Source organism: Salvelinus sp. IW2-2015, linkage group LG30, assembly GCF_002910315.2.
Source record: "Salvelinus sp. IW2-2015 linkage group LG30, ASM291031v2, whole genome shotgun sequence".
NCBI classification, from domain to species: Eukaryota; Metazoa; Chordata; class Actinopteri; order Salmoniformes; family Salmonidae; genus Salvelinus; species Salvelinus sp. IW2-2015.
In genome coordinates, this window is record NC_036869.1 from 5,274,895 (window position 1) to 5,301,092 (window position 26,198).

Below are 26,198 nucleotides of genomic sequence, written 5' to 3' on the forward strand. Positions count from 1 at the left end.
TGGGTGACCTGATATGGTTCTCAATTAGAGGCAGGTGGTTTACGTTTCCTCTGATTGAGAGCCATATTAAGGTAGGTGGTTTCACATTGTTTGTTGTGGGTGGTTGTCTCCTGTGTCTGTGTATGTTGGCGCCACACGGGACTGTTTCGGTTTGTTTGTTGTTTGTTGTTTGTTGTTTGTTTTGTTTGTTTTGTTTGTTTGTTTGTTTGTTTGTTTGTTTGTTGTTTGTTTGTTTGTTTGTTTGTTTGTTCGTTTTGTTCGTTCGTTCGTTTGTGTAGTCATTTTTCCTGTTCGTGCGTTCTTCGTTGTATTGTAAGTTCTTACGTCCAGGTCTGTCTACATCGTTTTGTTATTTTGTTATTATCAAGTATAGTTCGTTTTTCGTCTTGTTTGAATAAATATCATGTCATTTCACAACGCCTGCGTTTTGGTCAAATCCCTGCTCCTCCTCTTCAGATGAAAGAGGAGGAGGAAATCGTTACACATAGTATGGATAGTTACATTGATATCAAAATATTGTTTTAACCATGTTATGAGTCTATACAGTGTGTGTTTACATTTACAATGTTAACAAACATTGGAGAAAAACAAGCTTATATTTTGGGTTCTCATGGAGTGTAACAGTTGAACTAAGCTTCATATCTTTCAATAATCAATGATTATATATACACATAAATACCGTTCAAGAATTTGGGGTCACTTAGAAATGTCCTTGTTTTGGAAGATAAGCACATTTTTTTGTCCATTAAAATAACGTCAAATTGATCAGAAATACAGTGTAGACATTGCTAATGTTGTAAATGACTATTGTAGCTGGAAACAGTTGATTTTTCAGGCGTACAGAGGCCCATTATCAGCAAACATCACTCCTGTGTTCCAATGGTACGTTGTGTTAGCTAATCCAAGTTAACATTTTAAAAGGCTAATTTATCATTAGAAAACCCTTTTGCAATTATGTTAGCACAGATGAAAACTGTTGTGCTGATTAAAGAAAGCCTGATACAGCCTGGAATCAAACCAGGGCCTTGTAAGTGACACCTCTAGCACTGAGATGCAGTGCCTTAGATTGCTGTGCCACACGGGAGCCCATGATCAGCACTCCTACTCTGAGACTCTTTATAAATACGGGCCCTGATGATTTCAACTGTGATGATGGCAGTGGGATGGTATTCTATTTGAAGAGAGCTAAGAGATGCCAACGAGAAAACAATGACTTTTATACCTTTTATGTTATGGCTTATTTCTCTGTAACGTGTAGTGGGAAACATGCCCATTTCAGAATATCATACAATTTCTTGAGTGTGAGTTGCAATTTTCCCCTTTGGATCGTGTTTGTGGTCATCTGAAACAGGGTGAATAGTTTTGGAACCATTTCCTCTGAATGATATCAGATATCTCAACCGAGCCCCGAGTTTGAGCTTCAAAACAAATCGAAGGCCTTTCAAACAAGGCTTTTTTTTTACTGTTTGTAGGAAAATCAAAGATGAGATTACTTGCAGATGTATTTTGAGGTATAGATGTTTGTAGTTCAATAACACACATTAGCGTACATCAATACTTCAGATTCATTTACAGTATTTGGCTTTGTTTGTGTTAAATATCCCTATATTCCAATATCACATGGTCCTAGTGGGAATCTGTTTTTAATTACTGTTTTAATGTGCACAGATAGGCCTATACTTCATGTGTTTCTACAGTATGTAATGTGTGTGTGTGTGTGTGTGTGTGTTGTGTGTGTGTGTGTGTGTGTGTTGTGTGTGTGTATACGTGCATGTGCCTGTATATGTGTGTTTGCTTGTCTCTGTTCCCTCTCTCCCAACAACAGTATCGGAGCTGATTAAAGAAGTGATAAAATAAATGTTATTTGCCCATCTTAATCTTTTCTTTTTATTGGCCAGTCTGAAGATATGGCTTTTAATTTGCAACTCTGCCTAGAAGGCCAGCATCCCGGAGTCGCCGCTTCACTGTTGATGTTGAGACTGGTGTTTTGCGGGTACTATTTTAATGAAGCTGCCAGTTGAGGACTTGTGAGGCGTCTGTTTCACAAACTAGAGATTCTAATGTACTTGTCCTCTTGCTCAGTTGTGCACCAGGGCCTCCCACTACTCTTTCTATTCTGGTTAAAGACAGTTTACGCTGTTCTGTGAAGGAGTAGTACACAGCGTTGAACGAGATCTTCAGTTTCTTGGCAATTTCTCGCATGGAAAATCCTTCATTTCTCAGAAACAAGAATAGACTGACGAGTTTCAGAAGAAAGTTATTTGTTTCAGGCCATTTTGAGCCTGTAATCGAAACCCACAAATGCTGACGCTCCAGATACTCAACTAGTCTAAAGGCCAGTTTTATTGCTTCTTTAATTAGCACAACAGTTTCCAGCTGCGCTAACAATAATTGCAAAAGGGTTTTCTAATGATCAATTAGACTTTTAAAATTATAAACTTGGATTAGCTACACACTGTGCCATTGGAACACAGGAGTGATGGTTGCTGATAATGGGCCTCTGTGCGCCTATGTAGATATTCCATTAAAAAATCAGACGTTTCCAGCTACAATAGTCATTTACAACGTTAACAAAGTCTACACTGTGTTTCTGATCAATTTGATGTTATTTTAGTGGACAATTCTTTTTAATTTTCTTTCAAAAACAAGGACATTTCTAATTGTCCCCAAACTTTTGAACGGTAGTGTATATATACTGTATATATAATTATACGTCCAAAATGGATCTAGGAACTACAGATTGCCCCTTTAATTATATCAAAGTGTGCGATTTTGAGCATGTGTCCATTTGGATTTGAGAACAGCCATCCATAACAACCACAATCCGTAAGGCGCAAATAGCTAAATGAGAGCGCGGCAGTGTGATTCACATCAATTCATATCTGTATCGCTGTTAGACTACACCACTGCTGTCATCCTTACCTCCAAGCGTTTATTCATGTTGGATAATCTTCGGATGCCGAAAGGAGTCACACCATTGGAAGACATAGCTTGGACTGTAGCCTACAAAGCCTATTCTTGCTCTTGATCAAACACATTTGGTGTGTCATCATAGTGGTCTCTGACTTTGGTCAGACTCGCTTAGGTGAAACAAACTTAAAATTGCTATAATTTTCAATGCTGATTTAAATGTCATTGAGAAAACAGAGAAGTGTCAAAAAAGTATTTTTCCTGGTAACGTAACAGATTCCAGTTACTGTTTTTTTGTAATCCCTTACATGTAACAGAATACATGTAATCCGTTACTCCCCAACCATGTTCCCAGTCATGTGAAATCAATAAATTAGGCCTAATTCATTTATTTAAATTTACTTTGTAAGTATGTCTGCATGTTTCTTTGTTTGTTTATTGTTTTTGTGTGTGTGTGTGTGTGTGTGTGTGTGTGTGTGTGTGTGTTGTGTGTGTGTGTGGTGTGTGTGTGTGTGTGTGTGTGTGTGGTGTGTGTGTGTGTGTGTGTGTGTGTGTGTGTGTGTGTGTGTGTGTGTGTGTGTGTTGTGTGTGTGTGTGTGTGTGAGAGAGAGAGAGAGACAGAGAGAGGTGAATCTGTGTGTGTATGATTTTGGTGTGTCTCTGTTTAAGCATGTGTCTGTTGATGTGTCCGTGATGTCTCCACCACGGGGAGTCTTTGCCTCAGTGCTCCTGGAACCCAGTGGTAAAGGCAGCTGGCCTGATAGTAGACAGAGATCTCACCCAGTGGTAAAGGCAGTGGCCTGATAGTAGACAGAGATCTCACCAAGTGGTGAAGGCAGCTGGTCTGATAGTAGACAGAGATCTCACACCAGTGGGTGAAGGCAGCTGGTCTGATGTGAAGACTACCATGGTGAAGCAGTGCTGATAGTAGACAGAGATTCTCACCCAGGGGTGAAGGCGCTGCTGATAGTAGACAGAGATCTCCAGTCGGAGCAGCTGGCTGATAGTGACAGAGATCTCACCCAGTGGTGAGCAGCTGGCCTGATAGTAGACAGAGATCTCACCCAGTGGTGAAGGCAGCTGGTCTGATATAGACAGAGATCTCACCCAGTGGTAAAGGCAGTGGCCTGTAGTAGACAGGATTCCCCCAGTTGGTGAAGGCGCTGGCCTGAAGTAGACAGAGATCTCACCAGTGGTAAAGGCAGTTGCCTGATAGTAGACAGAGATCTCACCCAGTGGTGAAGGCAGCTGGCCTGATAGTAGACAGAGATCTCACCCAGTGGAAAGGCAGTTGGCCTGATAGTAGACAGAGATCTCACCCAGTGTGTGAAGGCAGCTGGCCTGATAGTAGACAGAGATCTCACCCAGTGGTAAAGGCAAGCGGCCTGATAGTAGACAGAGATCTCACCCAGTGGTAAGGGCATTGGCCTGATAGTGAAGAGATCTCACCCAGTGTAAGGCAGGTGGCCTGATAGTAGACAGAGATCTCACCCAGTGTGAAGGCAGCTGGCCTGATAGCCTGCAGGGCCCCGGAGACAGAGACACAGACCTCACACAGTGTCTGGTAACATGGTGCTTACACACCCGATTACACACTAACACCTCACACCCACTCCTGTCTCACTGTACCACAGTAGTGGCCAAGTAATAAAGGCATGAGCCCTTTACCTCCCTCACTCCCTGTGTCTTTTGTCTCCATCTTTGACTCTCTATTTGTCTCCCTTTCCATCTCTCTTTCTCTCTCTCGTTCACTATCTCAGTCTGTTTGTCACTTTCTCTCTTTCTCTCTCTCAATTTATTTCTCTTTTTGACCTCTCTATCTCTGTCACTGTCACTGTAGTCAACACAACATAAGCAGTATCACTAAAGTGATGGCCTAAGAGTGGTATTAAAAAGTCCTCAAAGTCAGTCTCACTAGCTAGTCCCTCCATCCTTCAGTGTGCTTCAGGGTGTCCGTCTCCACATGTACACCGTGACAACAACGTATGGACATAGAAATGGGATTTGTAACCATTGAGTTTTGGGGGCGGACAGTGTCAGCTAGGCCTCAGTGAAACAGAATCTGTATTCTATTTAGGGGACGTAGATCTAGGCATGCCTGTGTTCCATGGACTGACAGCTCAATTACTGCTTACTAAATGAAGAGCCTTGGCTCTCCCTGCTGGGTGCATGGCGTAACTTATAGCAAGCACGCCGAGCAGCCAGATAGAAATGATCTATACAATTAAGGGACACGATGGTGAGCAAACAAACCTTTCTAACCCCCACCTTCACAAACAAGGAACATGATTTCACAAGAGGGACAAGACAGGGCTATACTCTCTGGTTCATCTAACACTGAGGGATAATGGCATCATGTGTGCTGGGAGAGGCAAAATAAAGTCTCTAAAATCTGACTTTGGTTGTCCTTAAGTCCCTTGTTTTTTCCTGMTTTTTTTGTTAGGCAAATTAACAGTTCAGAGATCCAGATTGCGGACCCTCCTCTTTTTGTTATTGTCTACAGTATTTTAATGGGGAACTTTCACAAACCCAGCTCTCCCAGTCAGGGATGCCAAGCCAGGGAGATAAGCCTACACTTGAAGACATCAAGATAATTAGTCGTTTGCTGTTGATAAAACACCCTGCACATGTTTTACTTGTTTAGCTTGTTTTCTATCCTATTGTTGGTGTTTTATGTCCGCCAACATTCAGGCTGACCTTCCGCTGGGGGAAAACGAGCCAATTCAGCAGAGAGAATAAAGATTAGCTGGTCTGATTGGCGACTCGGAGGAACAGGAGGTACAAAGTAACCTAAAAAACAATGGCCACTGAGAATGATCAATGACATCATTAACCCTGACCCAAGGTACTTTGCCTTTTTCCCTTCCAAACAGGAGTACACTGGTCTCACACACTGACAAACACGAACAGGGAGAGGCACACGCGCACACACACAAGGAGGTAAGCCGGTGCAAGCGCGCATGTTCACGCAACACACGCACATACACACACGGAAAGTGGCCGCGGAACATTGCCTGCCCATTTCAAGGTGTAATTTGTAATACTGTCCGCAGAAAAACTCATCATWCATCATTTACAGCTAGTGGCAGAAGCAGCAGTCTCCCTAACTATACACAGGACAGTTATGGCAGCAGTGTTATTACCATTATGTATATATGTACAGTACCAGTCAAATGTTTGGACACACCTACTCATTCAAGGTTTTTCTTTATTTTTACTATTTCCTACGTGGTAGAATAATAGTGAAGACATCAAAACAATGAAATAACACATATGGAATCATGTAGTAACCAGAAAAGTGTTAAACWACTCAAAATATACTTTATATTTGAGATTCTTCAAAGTAGCCACACTTTGTCTTCATGACAACTTTGCACACTCTTGGCATTCTCTCAACCAGCTTCATGAGGTGCATTTCAATTAACAGGTGTGCCTTGATAAAAGTTAATTTGTGGAATTTCTTTCCTTCTTAATGCGTTCGAGCCAATAAGTTGTGTTGTGACGAGGTAGGGGTGGTATACAGAAGATAGCCCTACTTGGTAAAAGACCAAGTCCATATTATGGCAAGAACAGCTCAAATAGCAGCATACCACCCTGCACGCCAGCAGCATACCACCCTGCATCCATCCCACTGCTGGCTTGCTTCTGAAGCTAAGCTAGGTCGGTCCTGGTCAGTCCCTGGATGGGAGACCAGATGCTGCTGGAAGTGGTGTTGGAGGGCTAGTATGAGGCACACTTTCCTCTGGTCTAAAAATATATCCCAATGCCTCAGGGCAGTGATTGGGGACATTGCCCTGTGTAGGGTGCTGTCTTTCTGCTGGGATGTTAAATGGGTGTACTGACTCTCTGTGGTCACAAAAGATCCCATGGCACTTATTGTAAGAGTAAGGGTGTTAACCCTGGTGTCCTGGCTAAATTCCCAATCTGGCAATAATACGGTCACCTAATCATCCCCAGCTTACGATTGGTTTATTCATCTCTCCCCTGTAACTATTCCCCAGGTTGTTGCTGTAAGTGAGAATGTGTTCTCAGTCAACTTACCTGGTTAAATAAAAATAAGCAAAGAGAAACGACAGTCCATCATTACTTTACGACATGAAGGTTAGTCAATCCGGAAAATGTCAAGAACTTTTAAAGTTTCTTCAAGTGCAGTCGCAAAAATCATCAAGCGCTATGATGAAACTGGCTCTCATGAGGACCGCCACAGGATAGGAAGACCCAGAGTTACCTCTGCTGCAGAGGATAAGTTCATTAGAGTTAACTGTACCTCAGAAATGAATCCCCAAATAAATGCTTCTCAGAGTTCAAGTAACAGACATCTCAACATCAACTGTTCKGAGGAGACTGCGTGAATCAGGCCTTCATGGTCGAATTGCTGCAAAGAAACCACTACTAAAGGACAACAATAATAAGAAGAGACTTACTCGGGCCAAGAAACATGAGCAATGGACATTAGACCMGTGGAAAATGTCCTTTGGTCTGATGCGTCCAAATTTGAGATTTTTGGTTCCAACAGCTGTGTCTTTGTGAGACGCAGAGTAGGTGAACGGATGATCTCCGTATGTGTGGTTTCCACCGTGAAGCATGGAGGAAGAGGTGTGATGGTGTGGGGGTGCTTTGCTGGTGACACTGTCTGTGATTTATTTAGAATTCAAGTCACACTTAACCAGCATGGCTACCAAAGCATTCTGCAGCGATATTCCATCCCATCTGGTTTGCGCTTAGTGGTACTATCATTTGTTTTTCAACAGGACAATGACCCAAAACACACCTCCAGGCTGTGTAYGGGCTATTTGACCAAGAAAGAGAGTGATGGAGTGCTGCATCAGATGACCTGGCCTCCACAATCACCTGACCTCAACCCAATTGAGATGGTTTGGGATGAGTAGGACAGCAGACTGAAGGAAAAGCAGCCAACAAGTGCTCACCATATGTGGGAACTCCTTTAAGACTGTTGGAAAAGCATTCCAGGTGAAGCTGGTTGAGAGAATGCCAAGAGTGTGCAAAGCTGTCATCAAGGCAAGGGGTGGCTACTTTGAAGAATCTCAAATATAAAATATATTTGTTTAACACTGTTTTGGTTACTACATGATTCTATATGTGTTATTTCACAGATTTYATGTCTTCACTATTATTCTACAATGTAGAAAATAGTAAAATAAAGAAAAATTCTTGAATGAGTAGGTGTGTCCAAACTTTTGAATGGTACTGTATACATCAGTGGAGGCTGCTGAGGGGAGAATGGCTCATAATAATGGCCGGAATGGGAAAATGGAATGGTATCAAACACCTGGAAACCATGTGTTTGATGTATTTGATTCCATTCCACAAATTCCGCTCCAGTCATTACCACGAGCCCGTTTTCCACAATTAAGGTGCCACCAARCTCCTGTGGTATATATTGTACATGTACACATTCAAATGTTGCTTTGCTAGTTTTAAAGAAACAAAAACAGGATGTCCTGACTCTTTTTTGTTTACTTATTTAACCATTATTTAACTAGGCAAGTCAGTTAAGAASAAATTATTATTTACACTACCCCGGCCAAACCCTAACCCGGACAACTCTGGGACAATTGTGCACCACCCTATCGGTCTGTAGCGACACCTCTAGCACTGAGATGCAGTGCATTAGACCACTGTGCACTTCATAATTTCCATACACAATACAATAAAAGTATGTTTTGTCTTTTGACGTCTATTTATTGGATTGTCCCTGTTAATCGACAGAGTCCAAGTACGACTGAAAAACGACCCTATTCTCTACCCTATTCTCTATATAGTGAATYTCTTTTAATAAGACCACTAAGGGCCCTGGTCAAAAGTTGTGCACTAAATAGGGAATATTTTTTGTCCTCCTAATACAGTCCAACTGGCAGTGGATACAGCCGGGTTATACGTCATGATATCATACACTTCCTGGATGTATTTAGTCATATCAACCCTCTTCCATGCTTCAAAGACACTGCCAATCAGACTAAAGTACTGAAAGAAGTGAGAAGAATGTGTGGGCATATCGGCCTAACCAGCTGTCTGGTTGTCATGTGGCCATATGGCACTAGTGTTCACTGACATACTGTAATGCATTGAGATATGGTGGCGGATAAGTCATTTGTGGGACACAAGGACATTGCAGAGTTGACAATTGACAAGAAACAAGATCAAGAGTGCCTGTAACTTGTTTTTATATACAGTAGTGAACTGTTAAGTGTTGGTTTGATGGGAGGTTTGCAGTATCCATCAGACAACTCCTGAAAATAAGAAAGACAGCCATATTGAATGTTCAAACTGAAAATTGTTCTGAGATTACAAAGTTTTAGCACATCCTCTCTATCGAACAACCTTCTCTCACTGAATAATAATTATCTCAAATTGAATCAAGAAAGAGCACTACTGTACCCCTGATACTGTGACCACGAAGTATCATCATACCTACAAATCTTCATTTTATGTTGAGAGACTTTCAGAGTTAACTTGGATAATTCATTTAGATGGATTTTGACTCTTGACATACTGTAGGAACCCCCCTCTTAGGGAACACAACAGCAGAGTCCAGTATAAAACCGTTTAGACTGCTAAATAAGAAAAACAAGATACATACAATCCAACAAAATAAGTGTTCAATGCTTTAAAGAATCCAAGGTCCAGGCACTCAGGTGGATTTTAAAGTGTAAACGTGTAGGTGTTTTTACATGCTCTATGTCCATTAAAAATGCCTTACATATAAAAAGCATATAGCGTATTGAAAAACACCTACGGTGTTTTAGCATAGAGCCTTAATCAGGGTGACAGCGTTTCCCAAACTGGTGCACATTTAGTTTGGTGTAAAACTACCACATAAACAGTACCGTAATCAACCCTCTACGCCATCAGCTGTTATTAACCATAAAGTAAAAGCTGCTTCTATACAGATCTGCCATCATTGTAAATAAGAATTTGTTCTTAACTCGATTGCCTAGGTAAACTTGCCTAGTTGAGGCAAGTAACCGAAAGGTTGCAAGTTCAAATCCCCGAGCTGACAAGGTACAAATCTGTTGTTCTGCCCCTGAACAAGGCAGTTAACCCACTGTTCCTAGGCCGTCATTGAAAATAAGAATTTGTTCCTAACTGACTTGCCTAATTAAATAAAGGTAAAATAAAAAAAAWCATAAAAATAAAATGACATAAATCCCCCCAAAAGAGTGTAAACAACATGAACTACAGCCAGAAAAGTTTGCGTGACAGCACGAACAGATTTMCTACCAGTTATTACTCCTGCAAGCTTAGCTTTCTTTATTTTAAAGAAACAGATCAATWAACATCCTGTGTCACATCTTAAATCAGAGATGCGCAACGCCGGTCCTCGGGGCACTGATTGGTGTTACTCGTTTGCCCCAGCCCCAGCTAACCTGACTCCAGGAAGCCTAGTGGTTAAGAGCATTGGGTTAGTAACCGAAAGGTCGCTGTTTCGAATCCCTGAGCCAACTAGGGGAAAAATCTGTTGATGTGACCTTCTATGAGGCACTTAACCATAGTTGCTCTGGATAAGAGTGTCTGCTAGAATGTAATCAACAAATAATGATGTTTAGTTTAAAATACAATTTGTTTAATCCCCTGTGTTTGCTAGGTATGGGGAAAAAGTGTGACACTACTTCGACCCCCTGAAGACTGGAGTTGCCCATCCCTGATCTAAATATCTAACTGATCGGTATATATGAATAGTGTATAGGAAGTATTTTGGTTGTCTCTTGGTGTCTTGACTAATTATATGTAGTATAATATTGTCTTTGTGTTGTCTTTTCTCTGAGTAGCTACTGCATGATCAACAGCTAACGGGAATCCTAATAAACGAACTAAACATTACTCTGAAGGGAGTCTCCTGCTAAGAGACTTGCCGATGCAAGGGTGTTATTAGATACACCCCAGAGACATGGGTATCCTGGGGGCATTGATCAGGCCGGTCAGTTCCCAGGGTGGCATCACAGTCACACAAGTGACAGGATTCGGCTTAATTGATATCAGCTGTGTTTAATTGATTAGATAATAATGTCTACACATTTTAGGATAAACAAACAACAGGTGAATGCTTAATTAATGACGGGAGAGACAGGAAGGGAGTGAGAGCTGGGAAAGGGAGTGAAAGAGAGAGAGAGCGAGAGAGAGAGCGGAGAGGGGGATGGAAGACTTGTCTCCCAATATGATCCAGCAAGACAATAATTATGCCTTGAAGTTGATGTCCATTGTCGCGTCAACTAATTTCAGTACCTAATTACTTATAATTAAACTCTGCCTGAAATACTAGAACTTTTTCTTAATTTCATTGTTTGCCCGGCTGGATAGCACAACCTGAGGATGGCTCTGATGGATGAATGTAGGGCGTGATAGGCAAGATGCTTTAAATGTTACAGACACAGWATCATTTTACTTTGTACTATGCTACGTTTAATGATCTGCAAAGTGGGTCGTCCTAACCACTCTGGAGGCCTCACAGTGGCCTGGGATAGGATTGGTTGGTCAATGTGTGTGTCACCATCAAAATGGACCACGATTGGTTGATGAATGTGTGTGTGTGTCACAAAAATGGACCAGGCCCACAGGTGGCCCAGCTACCTCTAACAACCTGTCTGCTTGTCACACCYACCCTCCCTTGTGGTAACACTGACTAATCAAACCTCAGCATGTCTCTGATCCGCTGTTGAACATCATGAACATTACACAGAATCCCAAATTATATTTCAAATCAATCTCCCAGCAAAACCAAGCCTCCAAAATGTCGCTCAGTTGAAAATGACAAAGTACATTTACATTTACATTTAAGTCATTTAGCAGACGCTCTACTCTGACATTTCCATGAGGGCTCCATATCTATATTCTCAATTAATTTTGGGACCCAGGAGCCATGCACCGCGTCCTAAATAGTGGCCTATTCCCCATATAGTTTGCTATTTTTGACCAGCCCCCTATGGGCCCTTGTCAAAAGTAGTGCACTAAATAAGGAATATGGTGCCATTTGGGGCCCAGGAGCATGCAGGCAGTTGCCAGGGGTGCTAACTGACCTTTGCAGACGGGGCGGTGGTCACTCCAGGCAGCGAACACCTCGGCCACCCTCTGACAGGTGATGGTCTTGGAGCCTTGGAGCACGTGGTCCTCATTACAGAGGAACTGGACGGTGGCTCCGATACTGTTGTTGGGAGAGAGGGAACACAGACAGGCAGACACACATATACAGGCACATTCACACATGCACACATGCACGCACACACACACACACAGGCACGCACGCACGCACGCACGCACGCACGCACGCACGCACGCACGCACGCACGCACGCACGCACGCACGCACACACACACACACACACACACACATGAGTGTTACTACATTACATACTGTAGAAACACATGAAGTATAGGCCTATCTGTGCACATTAAACAGTAATTAAAAAGAGATTCCCACTAGGACCATGTGATATTGGAATATAGGGCTTTTTAACACAACAAAGCCAAATACTGTAAATGAACTGAAAGTATTGATGTACCGCTAATGTGTGTTATTGAACTACAAACATCTTATACCTCAAAATACATCTGCAAGTAATCTCATCTTTGATTTTCCTACACAGTAAAAAAAAAGCCTGGTTTGAAAGGCCTTCGATTTGTTTGAAGCTCAAACTCTGGGCTCGGTTGAGATAATCTGATATCATTCAGAGGAAATGGTTCCAGAAACTATTCACCCTGTTCAGATGAACACAAACACGATCCAAAGGGGAAAATTGCAACTCACACTCAAGAAATTGTATGATATTCTGAAATGGGCATGTTTCCCACTACACGTTACAGAGAAATAAGCCATAACATAAAAGGTATAAAGTCATTGTTTTCTCGTTGGCATCTCTTAGCTCTCTTCAAATAGAATACCATCTCCACTGCCATCATCACAGTTGAAATCATCAGGGCCCGTATTTATAAAGAGTCTCAGAGTAGGAGTAGGACAGCAGTCTAAGGCACTGCATCTCAGTGCTAGAGGTGTCACTACAGACACTGGTTTGATTCCAGGCTGTATCACAACCGGCTTTTATTGGGAGTCCCATTGGGCGGCGCATTTGCCCAGCATCGTCCAGGCTAGGGTTTGGCAGGGGTAGGCTGTCATTGTAAATAAGAATTTGTTCTTTACTGGTTTGCCTAGTTAAATAAAGGTAAAAAAAAAAAAATCTATGATTGTGTCCATTCATTATAATCTAAAAGGCTAAACTGATCCTAGATCAGTAATCCTACCCTAAGACACCTTATGATTACAGGCCCTGAGCTCAATATTGACCTAGGTTTTGCACACATTGAGCTGCTGCTGTCAATATTCCACAGTGAAGTGGTGTGTGTGACATTGAATGAACACTTAAAGATGAGAGGAGAAGTGGTTCCTATTCAGGTGGAGCGATACTAGAGGCTAGTGTCATATTCAGGTTGAGCTGTATTACTGGTGTGTGTCACGCTCATGACACTGCACTCATAATGACACCAGAGTACCTTCCTTCTACAATCAATGTCCAGTGTCCTTCCACTTTCATTGACAGGCGATATGGCCCTCGGAGAATATTCATGTTAACAGCTGTAGGCTGTTTGTTTTAACTTCATCTGCTTTGTCTATACTGGGCATATAAATAACTAATAAATAATATAGTATTGTTTCTTTTTGTATTGTTCTTTATAGTTGTGGTGGGGAAAAAACTATGATCAGTATGTTCTCCAACACATTGCAACGTGCAAGCCACATGAGAGGTGCCTAGGGTTGCAAAATTCCTGTAACCTTCCCAAAATTCCCTGGTTTTAAAGCAATCCCGAGTGGAGGAAATTTGCTGCTTATTCCCTTCTGATTCCAGGAATTTTCCACCCAGGATTTCTGGGAAACCTGGGAATTTTGGGAAAGTTCCAGGAATTTTGCAACCCTAGAGGTGCCTTGCCACAGGCTTTGCAAATCCAGTGTCCTGTCTCTCCGGGCCCAGTGGGTGCTATGTTAGTAAGGGTCCATTCTTCGCCCCAAAATGACCTACCTAAAGTCGGAGCCCACCCTCTTGCCGTTCTCTGGTTCCCCCGGGTCAGGACAGGAGTTGGATGCCTGCTTGATGCCCCCCTCATTCACTGGACAGGGGAGATAAGAGCAGAGCATTATGATATATACAGGAGAGGGCCAGAGAAAGAGGACAAGGCTCTCATGCTGGCCCTGTGCCTCTGTTCTTACACAATAGCCACCACACCAACACTCAGCATGTACAGGGTGTTAGGTGCACAGCAAGATGGGGGAGGAGATGGGACAGCTACCACACCAACACGCATCATGTACAGGGTGTTAGGTGCACAGCAAGATGYGGGAGGAGATGGGACAGCTACCACACCAACACGCATCATGTACGGGGTGTTAGGTGCACAGCAAGATGGTGGAGGAGCAACAAGATCTCATAATTTCCCTTCGGAATTCGACATATTATGGATGAATGTCTATTTTTGATGCATTTATTCTGCATGGTAACTGGGTTAAAACAGAAACAACACAAATATTAACAGTTTAGGCATTAATTCTGAGTGGTTCAGTTTGGGGAAGGCTTAAAATGAAATAATAAAAAACTACGCACCATTAACATCCTTTATCATCAACTATTCTCACGGCTTGCTAGAGCATTGTGCAGTGGTCTAAGCAGTAACCTCTTACTCTGAGCATCGTCAGTTTGCGCCTAGTTCTGGGCAATCTATCGACATTCTCACAACCTTTTCAAACGTTCGAAAATACATGATTGTGATTCATTTGGATCACTTTCCATCTGAGGCAGAGATTGGCATGTCAGTTTTCATTTTCCCTGTGACTGCGCCTCACTCACACCATGGCCATTAATATTATCCACAAACCATGGTCTGACTGGAGGGAGGAGGGGAAGGAAGGGGAGGGCAGAGGAGGGCTAGTGTCTACACCAAGCTAATTACAGACCAATATTGTGGACCACATCTGACCATGCATCTCAATGTTTTAGAGGTGGTTATGACTGTCAAAAGCCAGCTGCAGCAGCCCATTGTTCACTGTCTCAAAGACCTGTCTTTTCAGGAGAAAATAACAGATTTAAATGCTTGTCAGGGACCAGACTTTAGTCCGGAGGGGTAGGAAGTATTTTGTAATACTTTTGAAATTCAGGTAAATATATAAACCACAGTCAAAACGAATTAGTGTTTTGTGTGGCTAGCTAGGKACCTCTTTCGAAGAGACATTTGTACTTCCAACACAGTGCTATCTCTGTCAATCGAAAACTATGTCCATTTACATCTATTCCTTGTTTCCAAAATAGCTCTGTCACGTAAAGACAAGCACACTCAGGTCTTGCCACATTTAGACTTCCTAACAGGAACCCAGTCTTCTATGCTGTTCTTCCAGCCATTCTGTCCTCTCTATCTTCAACTGCACAGATGGTGTCCATTACTATTGATGTGTCATGTGGCACCACATCAACACTCAGCTGAGTGCTGTTTATCAAATCCACCAGTCCTAGCTCCATCTCTTGGTCTTGTTTACCGGCTGCCTAATGGAGGATGCCAGTACATAGGGTCAGATAGCAAATAGCTAGCTTGCATAATGCATAATGCTAGGCTGGCTGGATGGGGAATTAGATGACTGATGATCAGTGGCTGGGTGTACCACACAATGGCTAGCATCACAAATGGTATTCTATTCTTACTTTTGATCGGAACCCTATGGGTCCTGGTCAAAAAGAGTGCACTACAATATGGTTTCATTTGGGACGTACCCAATATCCAGATTCCTAATTCCTATTTAATTTCCGTTGGGTTTAGTTTGAGGAGCTGAAGTTGAAGACAGGAACCAATAGGACAGCAGGCAGAGCGGAGGGAGCACACAAGTATTTAATAGAAGGAAGATCCATGACACTTTAACGTTTAGGGACTGTAATGAAATTGACTGGAGCTCAGTGTCTTACACAATAATACTTTCTCAACATCTCAGCGGGGGAGGAGTTAGAACATGTGTCTTTGGAAATACAGTCAAGTTTATCTTGAGAAATTGTGAAAAGGATCTTATACACCATGTTATATATATATATATAGTAGGCCAGACTGATAGTGGGGAAAGATAGAGAGAGATTGTGTTAAAGGGAAGTAGGCCAGACTGATAGTGGGGAAAGATAGAGAGAGATTGTGTTAAAGGGAAGTAGCCAGACTGATAGTGGGAAAGATAGAGAGAGATTGTGTTAAAGGGAAGTAGGCCAGATTGATAGTGGGGAAGAAGAGAGAGAGAGATTGTGTTAAAGGGAAGTAGGCCAGATTGATAGTGGGGAAAGAAGAGAGAGATTGTGTTAAAGGGAAGTAGGCCAGATTGATAGTGGGGAAAGAAGAGAGAGAGAGTTGTGTTAAAGGGAAGTAGGCCAGATTGATAGTGGGGAAAGACAGAGAGAGATTGTGTTAAAGGGAAGTAGGCCAGATTGATAGTGGGGAAAGATAGAGAGAGATTGTGTTAAAGGGAAGTAGGCCAGATGATAGTGGGGAAAGATAGAGAGAGATTGTGTTAAAGGGAAGTAGGCCTGTTGATAGTGGGGAAAGATAGAGAGAGATTGTGTTAAAGGGAAGTAGGGCCAGATGATAGTGGGGAAAGATAGAGAGAGATTGTGTTAAAGGGAAGTAGGCCAGATTGATAGTGGGGAAAGATAGAGAGGATTGTGTTAAAGGGAAGTAGGCCAGATGATAGTGGGGAAGATAGAGAGAGAGATTGTGTTAAAGGGAAGTAGGCCAGATTGATAGTGGGGAAAGATAGAGAGAGATTATGTTAAAGGGAAGTAGGCCAGATTGATAGTGTGGAAAGATAGAGAGAGATTGTGTTAAAGGGAAGTAGGCCAGATTGATAGTGGGGAAAGATTGAGAGAGATTGTGTTAAAGGGAAGTAGGCCAGCTTGATAGTGGGGAAAGATAGAGAGAGATTGTTTTAAAGAGCAGTAGGCCATATTCAAACCTATGTACCGACACTGTAGACATGTGTTCCGGAAGCTAACACATTACCGCTAGACAACCCAGGCTACAAAATAAGTTTATATTTTATAGAGTATATCTCCTTGTGACCAGCAAAACAACAGACAGCAGATAAGAAAAAATGATTGGTGAAATGTAGGAATATGCAATGAGCCACACAGAACAAGAATGAAAACAATTCAAAGTATTTGATAGAATATGCATCACAGGAAAACAATATTTCTCCCTGCTGAATGAGTGGGTGTGGCTTTACTGGCTTTCTGAAGGAGAATATGCTAAGAAACGACATTATGCATTTTTTCATTAGTGTGTAGGCGTATTGGATACTTGTATGTATATGTGAGTTCAAAAGGTGTATGTATGTTTGGTGGATAGGGCTGTTAATTAGATCTGTTGTATGTACTGTAGGCCTATCTTCTTTGTTGCTTTGTTGAGATTAGTTTGACCGTTGGATATATCTCTCAGGAGCCATCTGGCATAGTGTAGGCTACATAGTGTGATGCACAGAGAATGGCAAAGGCCTGAACGACTAATCGACTAAGAAACACTGCGGGAATTCTTGAGGATATATGTCTTCATGAACCAGGACATTAAATCATGAGACAAGGGCCTAATGTATATGCATTAGCTATAAATGTTCAGAAGGAACGCATTTAATTCTTAATGATTAGTGTAAATACTGTTTTACCTTTGATGACTCTCTGTAAATGACAGCTGCAAACTTTGTACTGGTGTCTAATCGTATATAAAATCTATAATCCTTTATAGAGTAGAGTTAGACCAGACTGGGTCGTTCACTGTTTCTTACTTTAACAGTGCTTTAAGAGAGGCCCCAGTGCCCACTTCAGATATTTACGATGGCCATTCGTGTCGCTTCCGACTTCTGAGTAAATGTTAGATATCTAAAATGGGTCAACATAAAAACAAATCAGCATGAAGCAAACCTGCTGATGTGATAATGGGGAAAACAAACAAAACAGATAGAAAGACTATAATTATTCGAGGACATTTTAGGAACTATAGACACTAAAATAAAAGCTTTTTTTTTGTAWACAGTACCAGTCAAGTTTGGACACACCGACTCATTCCAGTGTGCAAAGCTGTCATCAGGCAAAGGGTGGCTACTTTGAAGAATCTCAAATATAAAATATATTTGGATTTGTTTAACACTTTCTTGGTTACTACATGATTCCATAAGTGTTATTTCATAGTTTTTATATCTTCACTATTATTCTACAATGTAGAAAACAGTAAAAGCAAAGAAAAACCCTTGAAAGAGTAGGTGTTTCCAAACTGTTGACTGGTACTGTAGAAATGGAGATGGATTCCACAAATACACATAAACAGTGAACACACACACGCACACACACACACACACACACACACACACAACACACCACACACACACACACACACACACACACACACACACACACACACACACACACACACACACACACACACACACACACACACACACACAACAAACACACAGCAAAATGCAGCCTTATTTTGGCTTTTCCGCAGCTACTTTACTTTGCCCTAAAATGTTCTCCTTTCAAAGCGGTAGCAGCAGCATGTCATGCGTTTGACAGCTGAGAGGAGGATATGTTTACACTGCTGCCTCCCTCTAGGTCAGTAAGCTGCTGGAGAAATCCCAAAATACTCCTGGAAGTAGCAGCAGTGTCAAACTAACATAGCAGGCGTAAAAGAATACGCCTGAGCGGAGTCCCCACATCCGTTTTTCAGCGGAAAAGGAAGCTAAGTTGAATTAGATGTATCCCTGAAATCCGGATACATCTGGTTGTTGGCAACTCAGATAAGGGTGGTGTCAACCAAGAAACAAACCCCAAAAACACTCACTACACATAGAATAACATTGTCTTTTTCCCAAGTCTAAATACAGCTGCCTTTAAAAATAATGATGGTGAGAAATGGTTCCCCTTTGGGGATGACTGCGGATTGCTGTGATTGTTGATTGTTGCATTCTGTTGCTTTATTGTCCAAATGAGCAATACATTATCAATGTTCTGTATGTATATTTTATACAGCCATCAGTCATACATAAAATGAGTACTCTGGGATTTGAAAAAAACAACGAAGCGGACAGCCCGCCCCCTTTTTTGGGAAAATCATTCATTTAAAGTTTAATCATTAATCATTAAAGTTCAAATGATGTAACAATCCCAGATTGCCCCTTAGTTTTGTATTTTATTTTGTAGAGTAAAGGAGAGTAGGATCCTCTATCTATGGCTGTCAGTGTTTCTTAATGTTATGTCTATCAATGTTATGTTTCTTGTCGTATGAGCGCATCACAACATTGCCTAAAGAAAACACKGATGATTTAAAAATGCCAGGAGAATAGTTCTAGGGTCTCATGTATGATGGATGAGGCATGGCACAAGACAAAGAGAGGAAAGACAGATTTTCTGTTCAGTTGATTACAGAGGGTCATTCAAGACTCTTCTACCCTCAGTGCGTCTCAAATGGCACRCTATTCCCCATATAGTGCACTACCTTTGACCAGAGCGGGCCCTAGGTCAATAGCAGTGTCCTATATAGGGAATAGGGTGCCATTTTGGACACAACCAATCTCTGTATAAGCTTCAGTGCTGGGACGCCAGCTCCCTGTTTTCACCATCCGTCACTTTGGAAAGCAGTTCTAAAACGACAGGCTTCGCCACATGAAATTTCGGCACACTCCATCGAGTCCCTCCCTTCACCACCAGAACAATTTGTCAGCTATGTTTAGAGAAGTTGCCTTTTATTCCAGCAGAGAAGTCCAGCGAAGTGTGAAACCCAAGGGGGTTTGAACCTCAGTACCATACTTAGACAGGCTGGCAGTGAGTAGTCAGTCAAACACACACACACACAGCCAACCAACTCACCTGTTACACCAGTCTCAGTCCTGTCACAGGTTTCAATGTACAGTCACTCATTTATCATTCACACAAAGACAGACATCAGAAAGCTGTGTACAACATGGACAAACCATGCAGAAAGACTCCCTAGGGTCCAGTTCTCATCACATTGCCTGGTTTATTGATGATTGGATTTGGAGTGAGTAGGAGTCCTTCTCCTGTCAAGTGGAAGGAAGCCATGAGTCTTGTCATGCCCTTGATTAACAATTTAGTTGCTTTTCAAGTTATTCCAGAGTACTTCTAGGAAGCCGTATATACTGTAGTATGCAGTGGAGGGCTTACAACTTTGCCGGGGGGGGGGGGGGGGCATTCGGCCAAATGGGCCCTTTTAGTGTTGCTAACTGGGTATAAGAACACTTATTCAGTTCATACATTGGTATGTTTATGCACTACAGTCTTTATTGTTTCTGTTTACTTTCTCTGTGTATAATATTGATGTAAATGAAAGATAAGTAGCATTCGAAGAACAGTGTTTTGTTCTTTGGGGCTTTTTCAGTTTCGTCATATTTGTATAAATGCATTAATACAGCAAAGCATGTCTCTGTGAATACATTTAACTGATTGCTCATGCTCTAATGTGGATTTAATAACATGCAATATGGCCCAAAAACAGCAAACAAACATGCAGCGATGACATGCACACATGCCGAAGAGGACAGCGAGGACTATGGGAATCCTGGTTATTTTCTTCTTCTATTTCATACAAAATTGTCACTGAATATGAGTGAAAATCCAAATTGGTGTCGAAAAGCCTGCATTGCTCAAAAGCACTGTTTTGACAGGAGCTTTTTCGCAATAGCCCTAKCATTAAATACGACCGATAATTTTCGTTGCAGACCCTTTATTAAATCATGAAAATGCAAATATGTTGTTGTGCAACAATACATTGTTTTTACCTTGAGCAAGGCACTTAACCCAAACTGCTCCTATAAGGCGCTCTGCATTACACATAGAGTTAGTTGAACATGTTGTCTTTTGAGACTTTGCACAGTATTAGTGGTGCAAGCTCTTCAAGTAGACAAAAACAAATCTGTCCATTCGTGAAGTGCCTTTGTTCAGTGTAGATGGACAAATCAGTATGCTAAAAAATGTGGACAACATTAATTGCATGGACAGTGTCAAGTACACAGACTGAACAAAACGGTTTCAGGTAAACAAAATGCTTCATAAGAATAGAATAAAACATTCATTAATGCACTCATAAAACATCAAATTAAGAGCATTCCATATTTTTACTAATATCGCCCTTGAGCATACCTAGCTCATCATGACAGATAACCATTCCCCAAGACACATCGGTCAAAAACACGAGTGTCACTGTGTCACACCTACTCCTGCTCCACCGCTCCAGCGTTCGACGTCACCGGTCTACTAACCACCGGTCCTGGCAACCATCATTACGTACACCTGCTCCCAATTGTTACACACACTTGGACCTCATCATCACCTTGATTACGCTCTCTTTATTTAGCCCTCAGTAGCCTCAGTCATCAGGCAGTATTGGTTTTGTTCACATTCAGTACGCTTTTCCTGTTTTGTTTATCTGCCTTATTCTTATCATTAAACTTACCTTCTGCACCTGCTTCCTGACTCCCAGCATATACGTTACACACCGACTAGATTTTTGTTGTTATCTAGGTCTTTAATTAAAAACCCTGTGGCCGTCAATAGTTTGTACTTTGTTCATCAGGATTCCATCAATTTAAGATGCTTCCCAAGTCAGAGGTTTTTCGTTTTTTCCCTCCCAGAGTTGGCCCGCGGATTCGATAATAAGGGAAATTGCATCGACTACCCACTTTGAGGAGTGGAATGCATCCCTAATATCAGATAATTAAAATCAATATTGCATATGCTACACCTTGGAACAGGCTTTAAGCGATATCGACTCACACACGTGCATTGTAGCACAGGACGGCCAGAGCTCAAGAGTGCATTAGTCACCAGAACACTATTAACATTCATTCATTTATCATTTATCTTCCTATCCACACAAACACATATAGCTAACTTGACTCAAGCATTTCTGTTTATTAACTCTGTCGTCTTTGACACACGTATGACTTGGTAGTACCACAGCTGAGCTTTGGGTTCATTGTGAGGTCATGGCACATTAATATAGTGATATACCGTGCTAAAATACAGTTGGATTATACTGTAACACAGATGGTCACGACAAAACTACTAAATTCTTGCATTGAAACCTAGGATACTGCTGAGGGTACTTATAGTTTAATACAGAGAACGTCTTTGTAATACAGCCAATGCCCTCGTAATACAATTGATACACAAACAATATGTGTGATTCACACAGAGTTATAAATAATCTGAGCTTGCTTGATTCATTTTGCACATCTTTCTTAATTAATTCAGCCTAAGGGTCTGCAAATGAAAATTAGTAACAGTGGTTTCACCTGGCTAGTTAGCCATTGTGACCTAATCATCAAACAGAATGTCTGTTATTGTTTTTGGAATATCTTCTTGATGGCATGAAGCCAATAATTTGGAGTTTGAATGGTGGAGTAACTCCAAGATTGCACATCAACTCAGTGGCCTTGTGGTTAATGTACATCCTGAGATTAGGAGGTTGTGGGTTTGATCCCTGCTTGAGTCATACCAAAAATGGGGCCAGATGCCTCTCTTCTTGAGTCATACCAAAAATGAGGCCAGATGCCTCTCTTCTTGGCTCTCAGCATTAAGGAGATGGATTTGGCCTAAGGCCCTGCGATAGACTAGTGTCCTGTCCATGGGGTGTACTCTCTCCTGCCGGATTAGCTGTTCTGGCTCGGACAAGGCAACCTTCATCCTCCAGGATTGCACAGTGCACATATGCCTTATCATTATTGATGCTGCACAAGACCAATGGTTATTGATTCAAGGCATGATGGGTGGGCTGGGGGACTGATCGTGCATTCAACAGGTTACGAGTCCAAACAAAGCAATTACCAAATTATTGAAAACATGAAACACAATCGACAAACAAACACGCACAAGCACACACGGGAAAACAGAAATCACAGATTTACCATAACAGAGTAACAAAGGGTAGACTCACAGATAGAAAACTTGTTGCTGTTGTCTTTTCCTGGGAATAATTTTACTCCTCTAGATTTAAAGTCTACAGACCGTTTCACTAGTTAAAAGGGAAAACAAAAACATGAAATCAGGTAAAACAGGTTCCAAATTAACTGATCAGCATTGAAAACCAAGAAACCCATCCTCCAAGCTTATGGAGAAGAGCACAAATCATAGCAGCAGCAGGTAACAACAAAGAATAATGTGCAGAAAGAAAATAGGCACGCTAAAATGAAACGATAAAAAGAGGAGGAGAAAGATATTGATATATAAGTAGCCGACAGGGCTTCTGTTCATTTGTCAACCTTGAAATGATTGGGGGGTTTTGCAGGACAGCAGACCAGAATGTAGAACAGCCGATATGGATCAGCCTTTAGCCACAATACTCAGAGGAATCTTCAGGGCAGAGGAGGCTGTCAAGGTTTTTTTTTGCAACAGAATGGCCGATTTGTTACGCCGCAGAATGGCACGTTGGGACATAACAGTGCAGACGTCCGCTCACATACACACACGTACATACACACACACTCGCGCGCACATGCACATACACACACACACTGCCCCTGAGCAAAATAGGGATTTTCAGGTGTTGTGCTGGCTTTCATCACTATTTCAGCTAATTTGAACAGAAGCCCTGTGAGGAATGACAAGCGTAATAATAATAATAATAATAATAACAGGATCACATTCAACATTTGTAAAAACATCATGATAAATGTTTTCTTTTCTGTTTTCCAAAACAGTATGCGTTCAAAAAACCAAACATCTATCATTACATATTTAATTGTTTTGTTAAAAAGTACCCATCGATTCACTTTCAGATATAACATGGGATGATGAAGGATTATATTAGGATATGGAAAATAGGTGGGATAAGAAGCATGTAGCATTGTGTGAGGCTGTGGAGGTGCTCGCTCTCTCTCTTCCGTAGTTCAGGGCAACCCTCACAGCCTCACACATTTAACACAGAAAGTTACACTAGCACATTGACATTGGCTTCACTCATTCAGCTTGTCCGTAAAAAAATATGAGAATCTTTTTTTTTTAAATATAGAGCTAAGTCATTCTTAACATCTTGATCCAAAGATGAAGTCTGGGGTGAAAGTCATTATGATATGTCCATACATGTTTCACTGAATGACAGACTGAGAGGTGCAACGGTTTTTGACAACTGCCAGTTGTCCTTCAGAATATTGACATAGAGATGGCTGAGATCGAAAAGGTTTGCCCACCCTTACACGCAGACTAGCGTTTTTCATCATGAATCTTGTTCTGGAGGCAGCTCTGAGTAGTCACTAGCTGGCACAGCCACAAAGTCATAAAAGTAATTAAACCTAACCCTAACCTTAACCATAACCACACTGCTAACCCTAATGCCTAACACTAACATTAAATTAAGACCAAAAAGCACATTTTTACAATATACCCATTTGACTTTGCTGCTGGCCCACCATGCGGAATCGCTCAGTTCTGCCTCAAGGACAAGACTCATCCCAATACACGTCAACCTGTCCCTTATACTGGGAAAGATTGCATTAAAAACATAATCTTAGAGTTTCAGACATCAAAGGTTGTGTAATTCCGATTATGAACAGACCAACTTGTAAGGAAAAAGTGTTCAAAGCCTAGTTTGATTTTGCATTTCTACGTGAATTAGACTGTGACCATGTCATTGGATGTAGGTAAAAAGTTGATTTGCATTTCTACGTGAATTAGACTGTGACCATGTCATTGGATGTAGGTAAAAAGTTGATTTGCATTTCTACGTGAATTAGACTGTGACCATGTCATTGGATGTAGGTAAAAAGTTGGGTGAAAAAAATAAGAAATTCCCTTACGTTTTTTTTGATATTCCAATCAGTTTTCCACATTGATTCAACGTCATCACACAGATTTATACTTTTCAACCAGTTTTTAACCAATGGGCAGCTACTGTACGGTATGCTTCAAAGCTTCTGCAGACCTGTGGTTTCCTGTTACTACTTGCTTAGATGTTACATTTTCACTTGAAATTCTTCAAAAAGTCCAAGGTCCCCAATAGTACCTCATGTCAGAAACAGTGTGTACAGCTGAGAATAACAGAAAATCATTCAAGCTGGTATTATCGCATATTCAGTTAGAGTGGACAGTACCTCTTCCGTACAAGTACCTCTTCCGTACAAGCAGTGCCCAACATGAATAATGGCACAGATGATGAACTCTTTTAATAATGACATGTAATCGACTTACTTAATTATAGTTCATCTGTGAGGGATCTGCCTCTTCATTTACGGGTGACACTTCGATGGTCACCGATGAGCACCACTTGAGCAGCCTCATTTGCCATGCCTTAATGTCCTTTCTTGGGATCTGGTTAATTTGCTTTGCGATAAATCAGCCGACGAGTTTCTTTGTGCTGATACAGTATGTAAACTATGTAAGGCTGTGTTTACACAGGCAGCCCAAATTCTGATCATTTTTTCCACTAATTGGTCTTTTGACCAATCACATCAGATCTTTTCACATCAGATATTTTTCAGAACTGATCTGATTAGTTAAAATACCAATTCAAACGCAGCCTTAAAGACCCAAGGCATTCCTCAGGCACTATGTAGGATTGAAAAATGGCACCTTCAGTCTGAGCTCTTATTAAACCAAACCTGAATGGTTTATTACTCCCATTTTATAGCCCTCTGGTCAGCATTCTTTCATTAATAAATAAAGCCAAAAATTATACAGTGACTCCCATGCTGTGCCAGAAGAAGCTACAATTAGTCAATTTAAAATGGATTTGCGTTTCTTGTCTTATGCCGACTCGCACAGGTTGCCTATTGGTTGATATCTGCTGTTCAGTCGTGACATTTCGTCATTCGTAGAATGATTAAGAAAGGATATGTACGAGGAGGAAGGCAACCATCTCTTATCAAAACATGTCTTTCTAATTTAGCAAATGAAAATGCAGTCTGACTCCAAGACAATGGGTACCTACCAAATCACAGAGCAGTGGTTCCCAACCTTTTTTTTTTAACACCAACTGAATTTTTCTCTGCCAGGAGTACCCCTGAAGTACCCCCTCATGTGCATTCTAGCAGTAATCCCATGGTCTCATGAGTCTTCTCAAGTACCCCCTGTGGATAGGCCAAGTACCCCTAGGGGTCCTAGTACCCCTGGTTGGGAACCACTGTCATAGAGCACACATTTAATCAACCATGTGTTTGAGGAATCTATTTTCCACTTGTTTTGTGCTGTTTTGACTTTATATGGGATTTAAGAGAATAGAAATGAAAAGCAGTCTGTACTATACTGCACTATAATCTTGCGG

The 26,198-nt window shown here is 41.5% G+C and overlaps 1 protein-coding gene across 1 annotated transcript in view; it reads right to left on the minus strand.

The window, feature by feature from the left end:
• LOC111954791 (CUB and sushi domain-containing protein 3-like) overlaps nt 1–26,198 on the minus strand; it is a 184,061-nt gene that overhangs the window by 151,232 nt on the left and 6,631 nt on the right. The window contains 2 exon segments of the mRNA XM_070436005.1: nt 11,946–12,070; nt 13,937–14,024. Of these exon segments, the coding sequence (XP_070292106.1) occupies nt 11,946–12,070; nt 13,937–14,024 (213 nt within the window).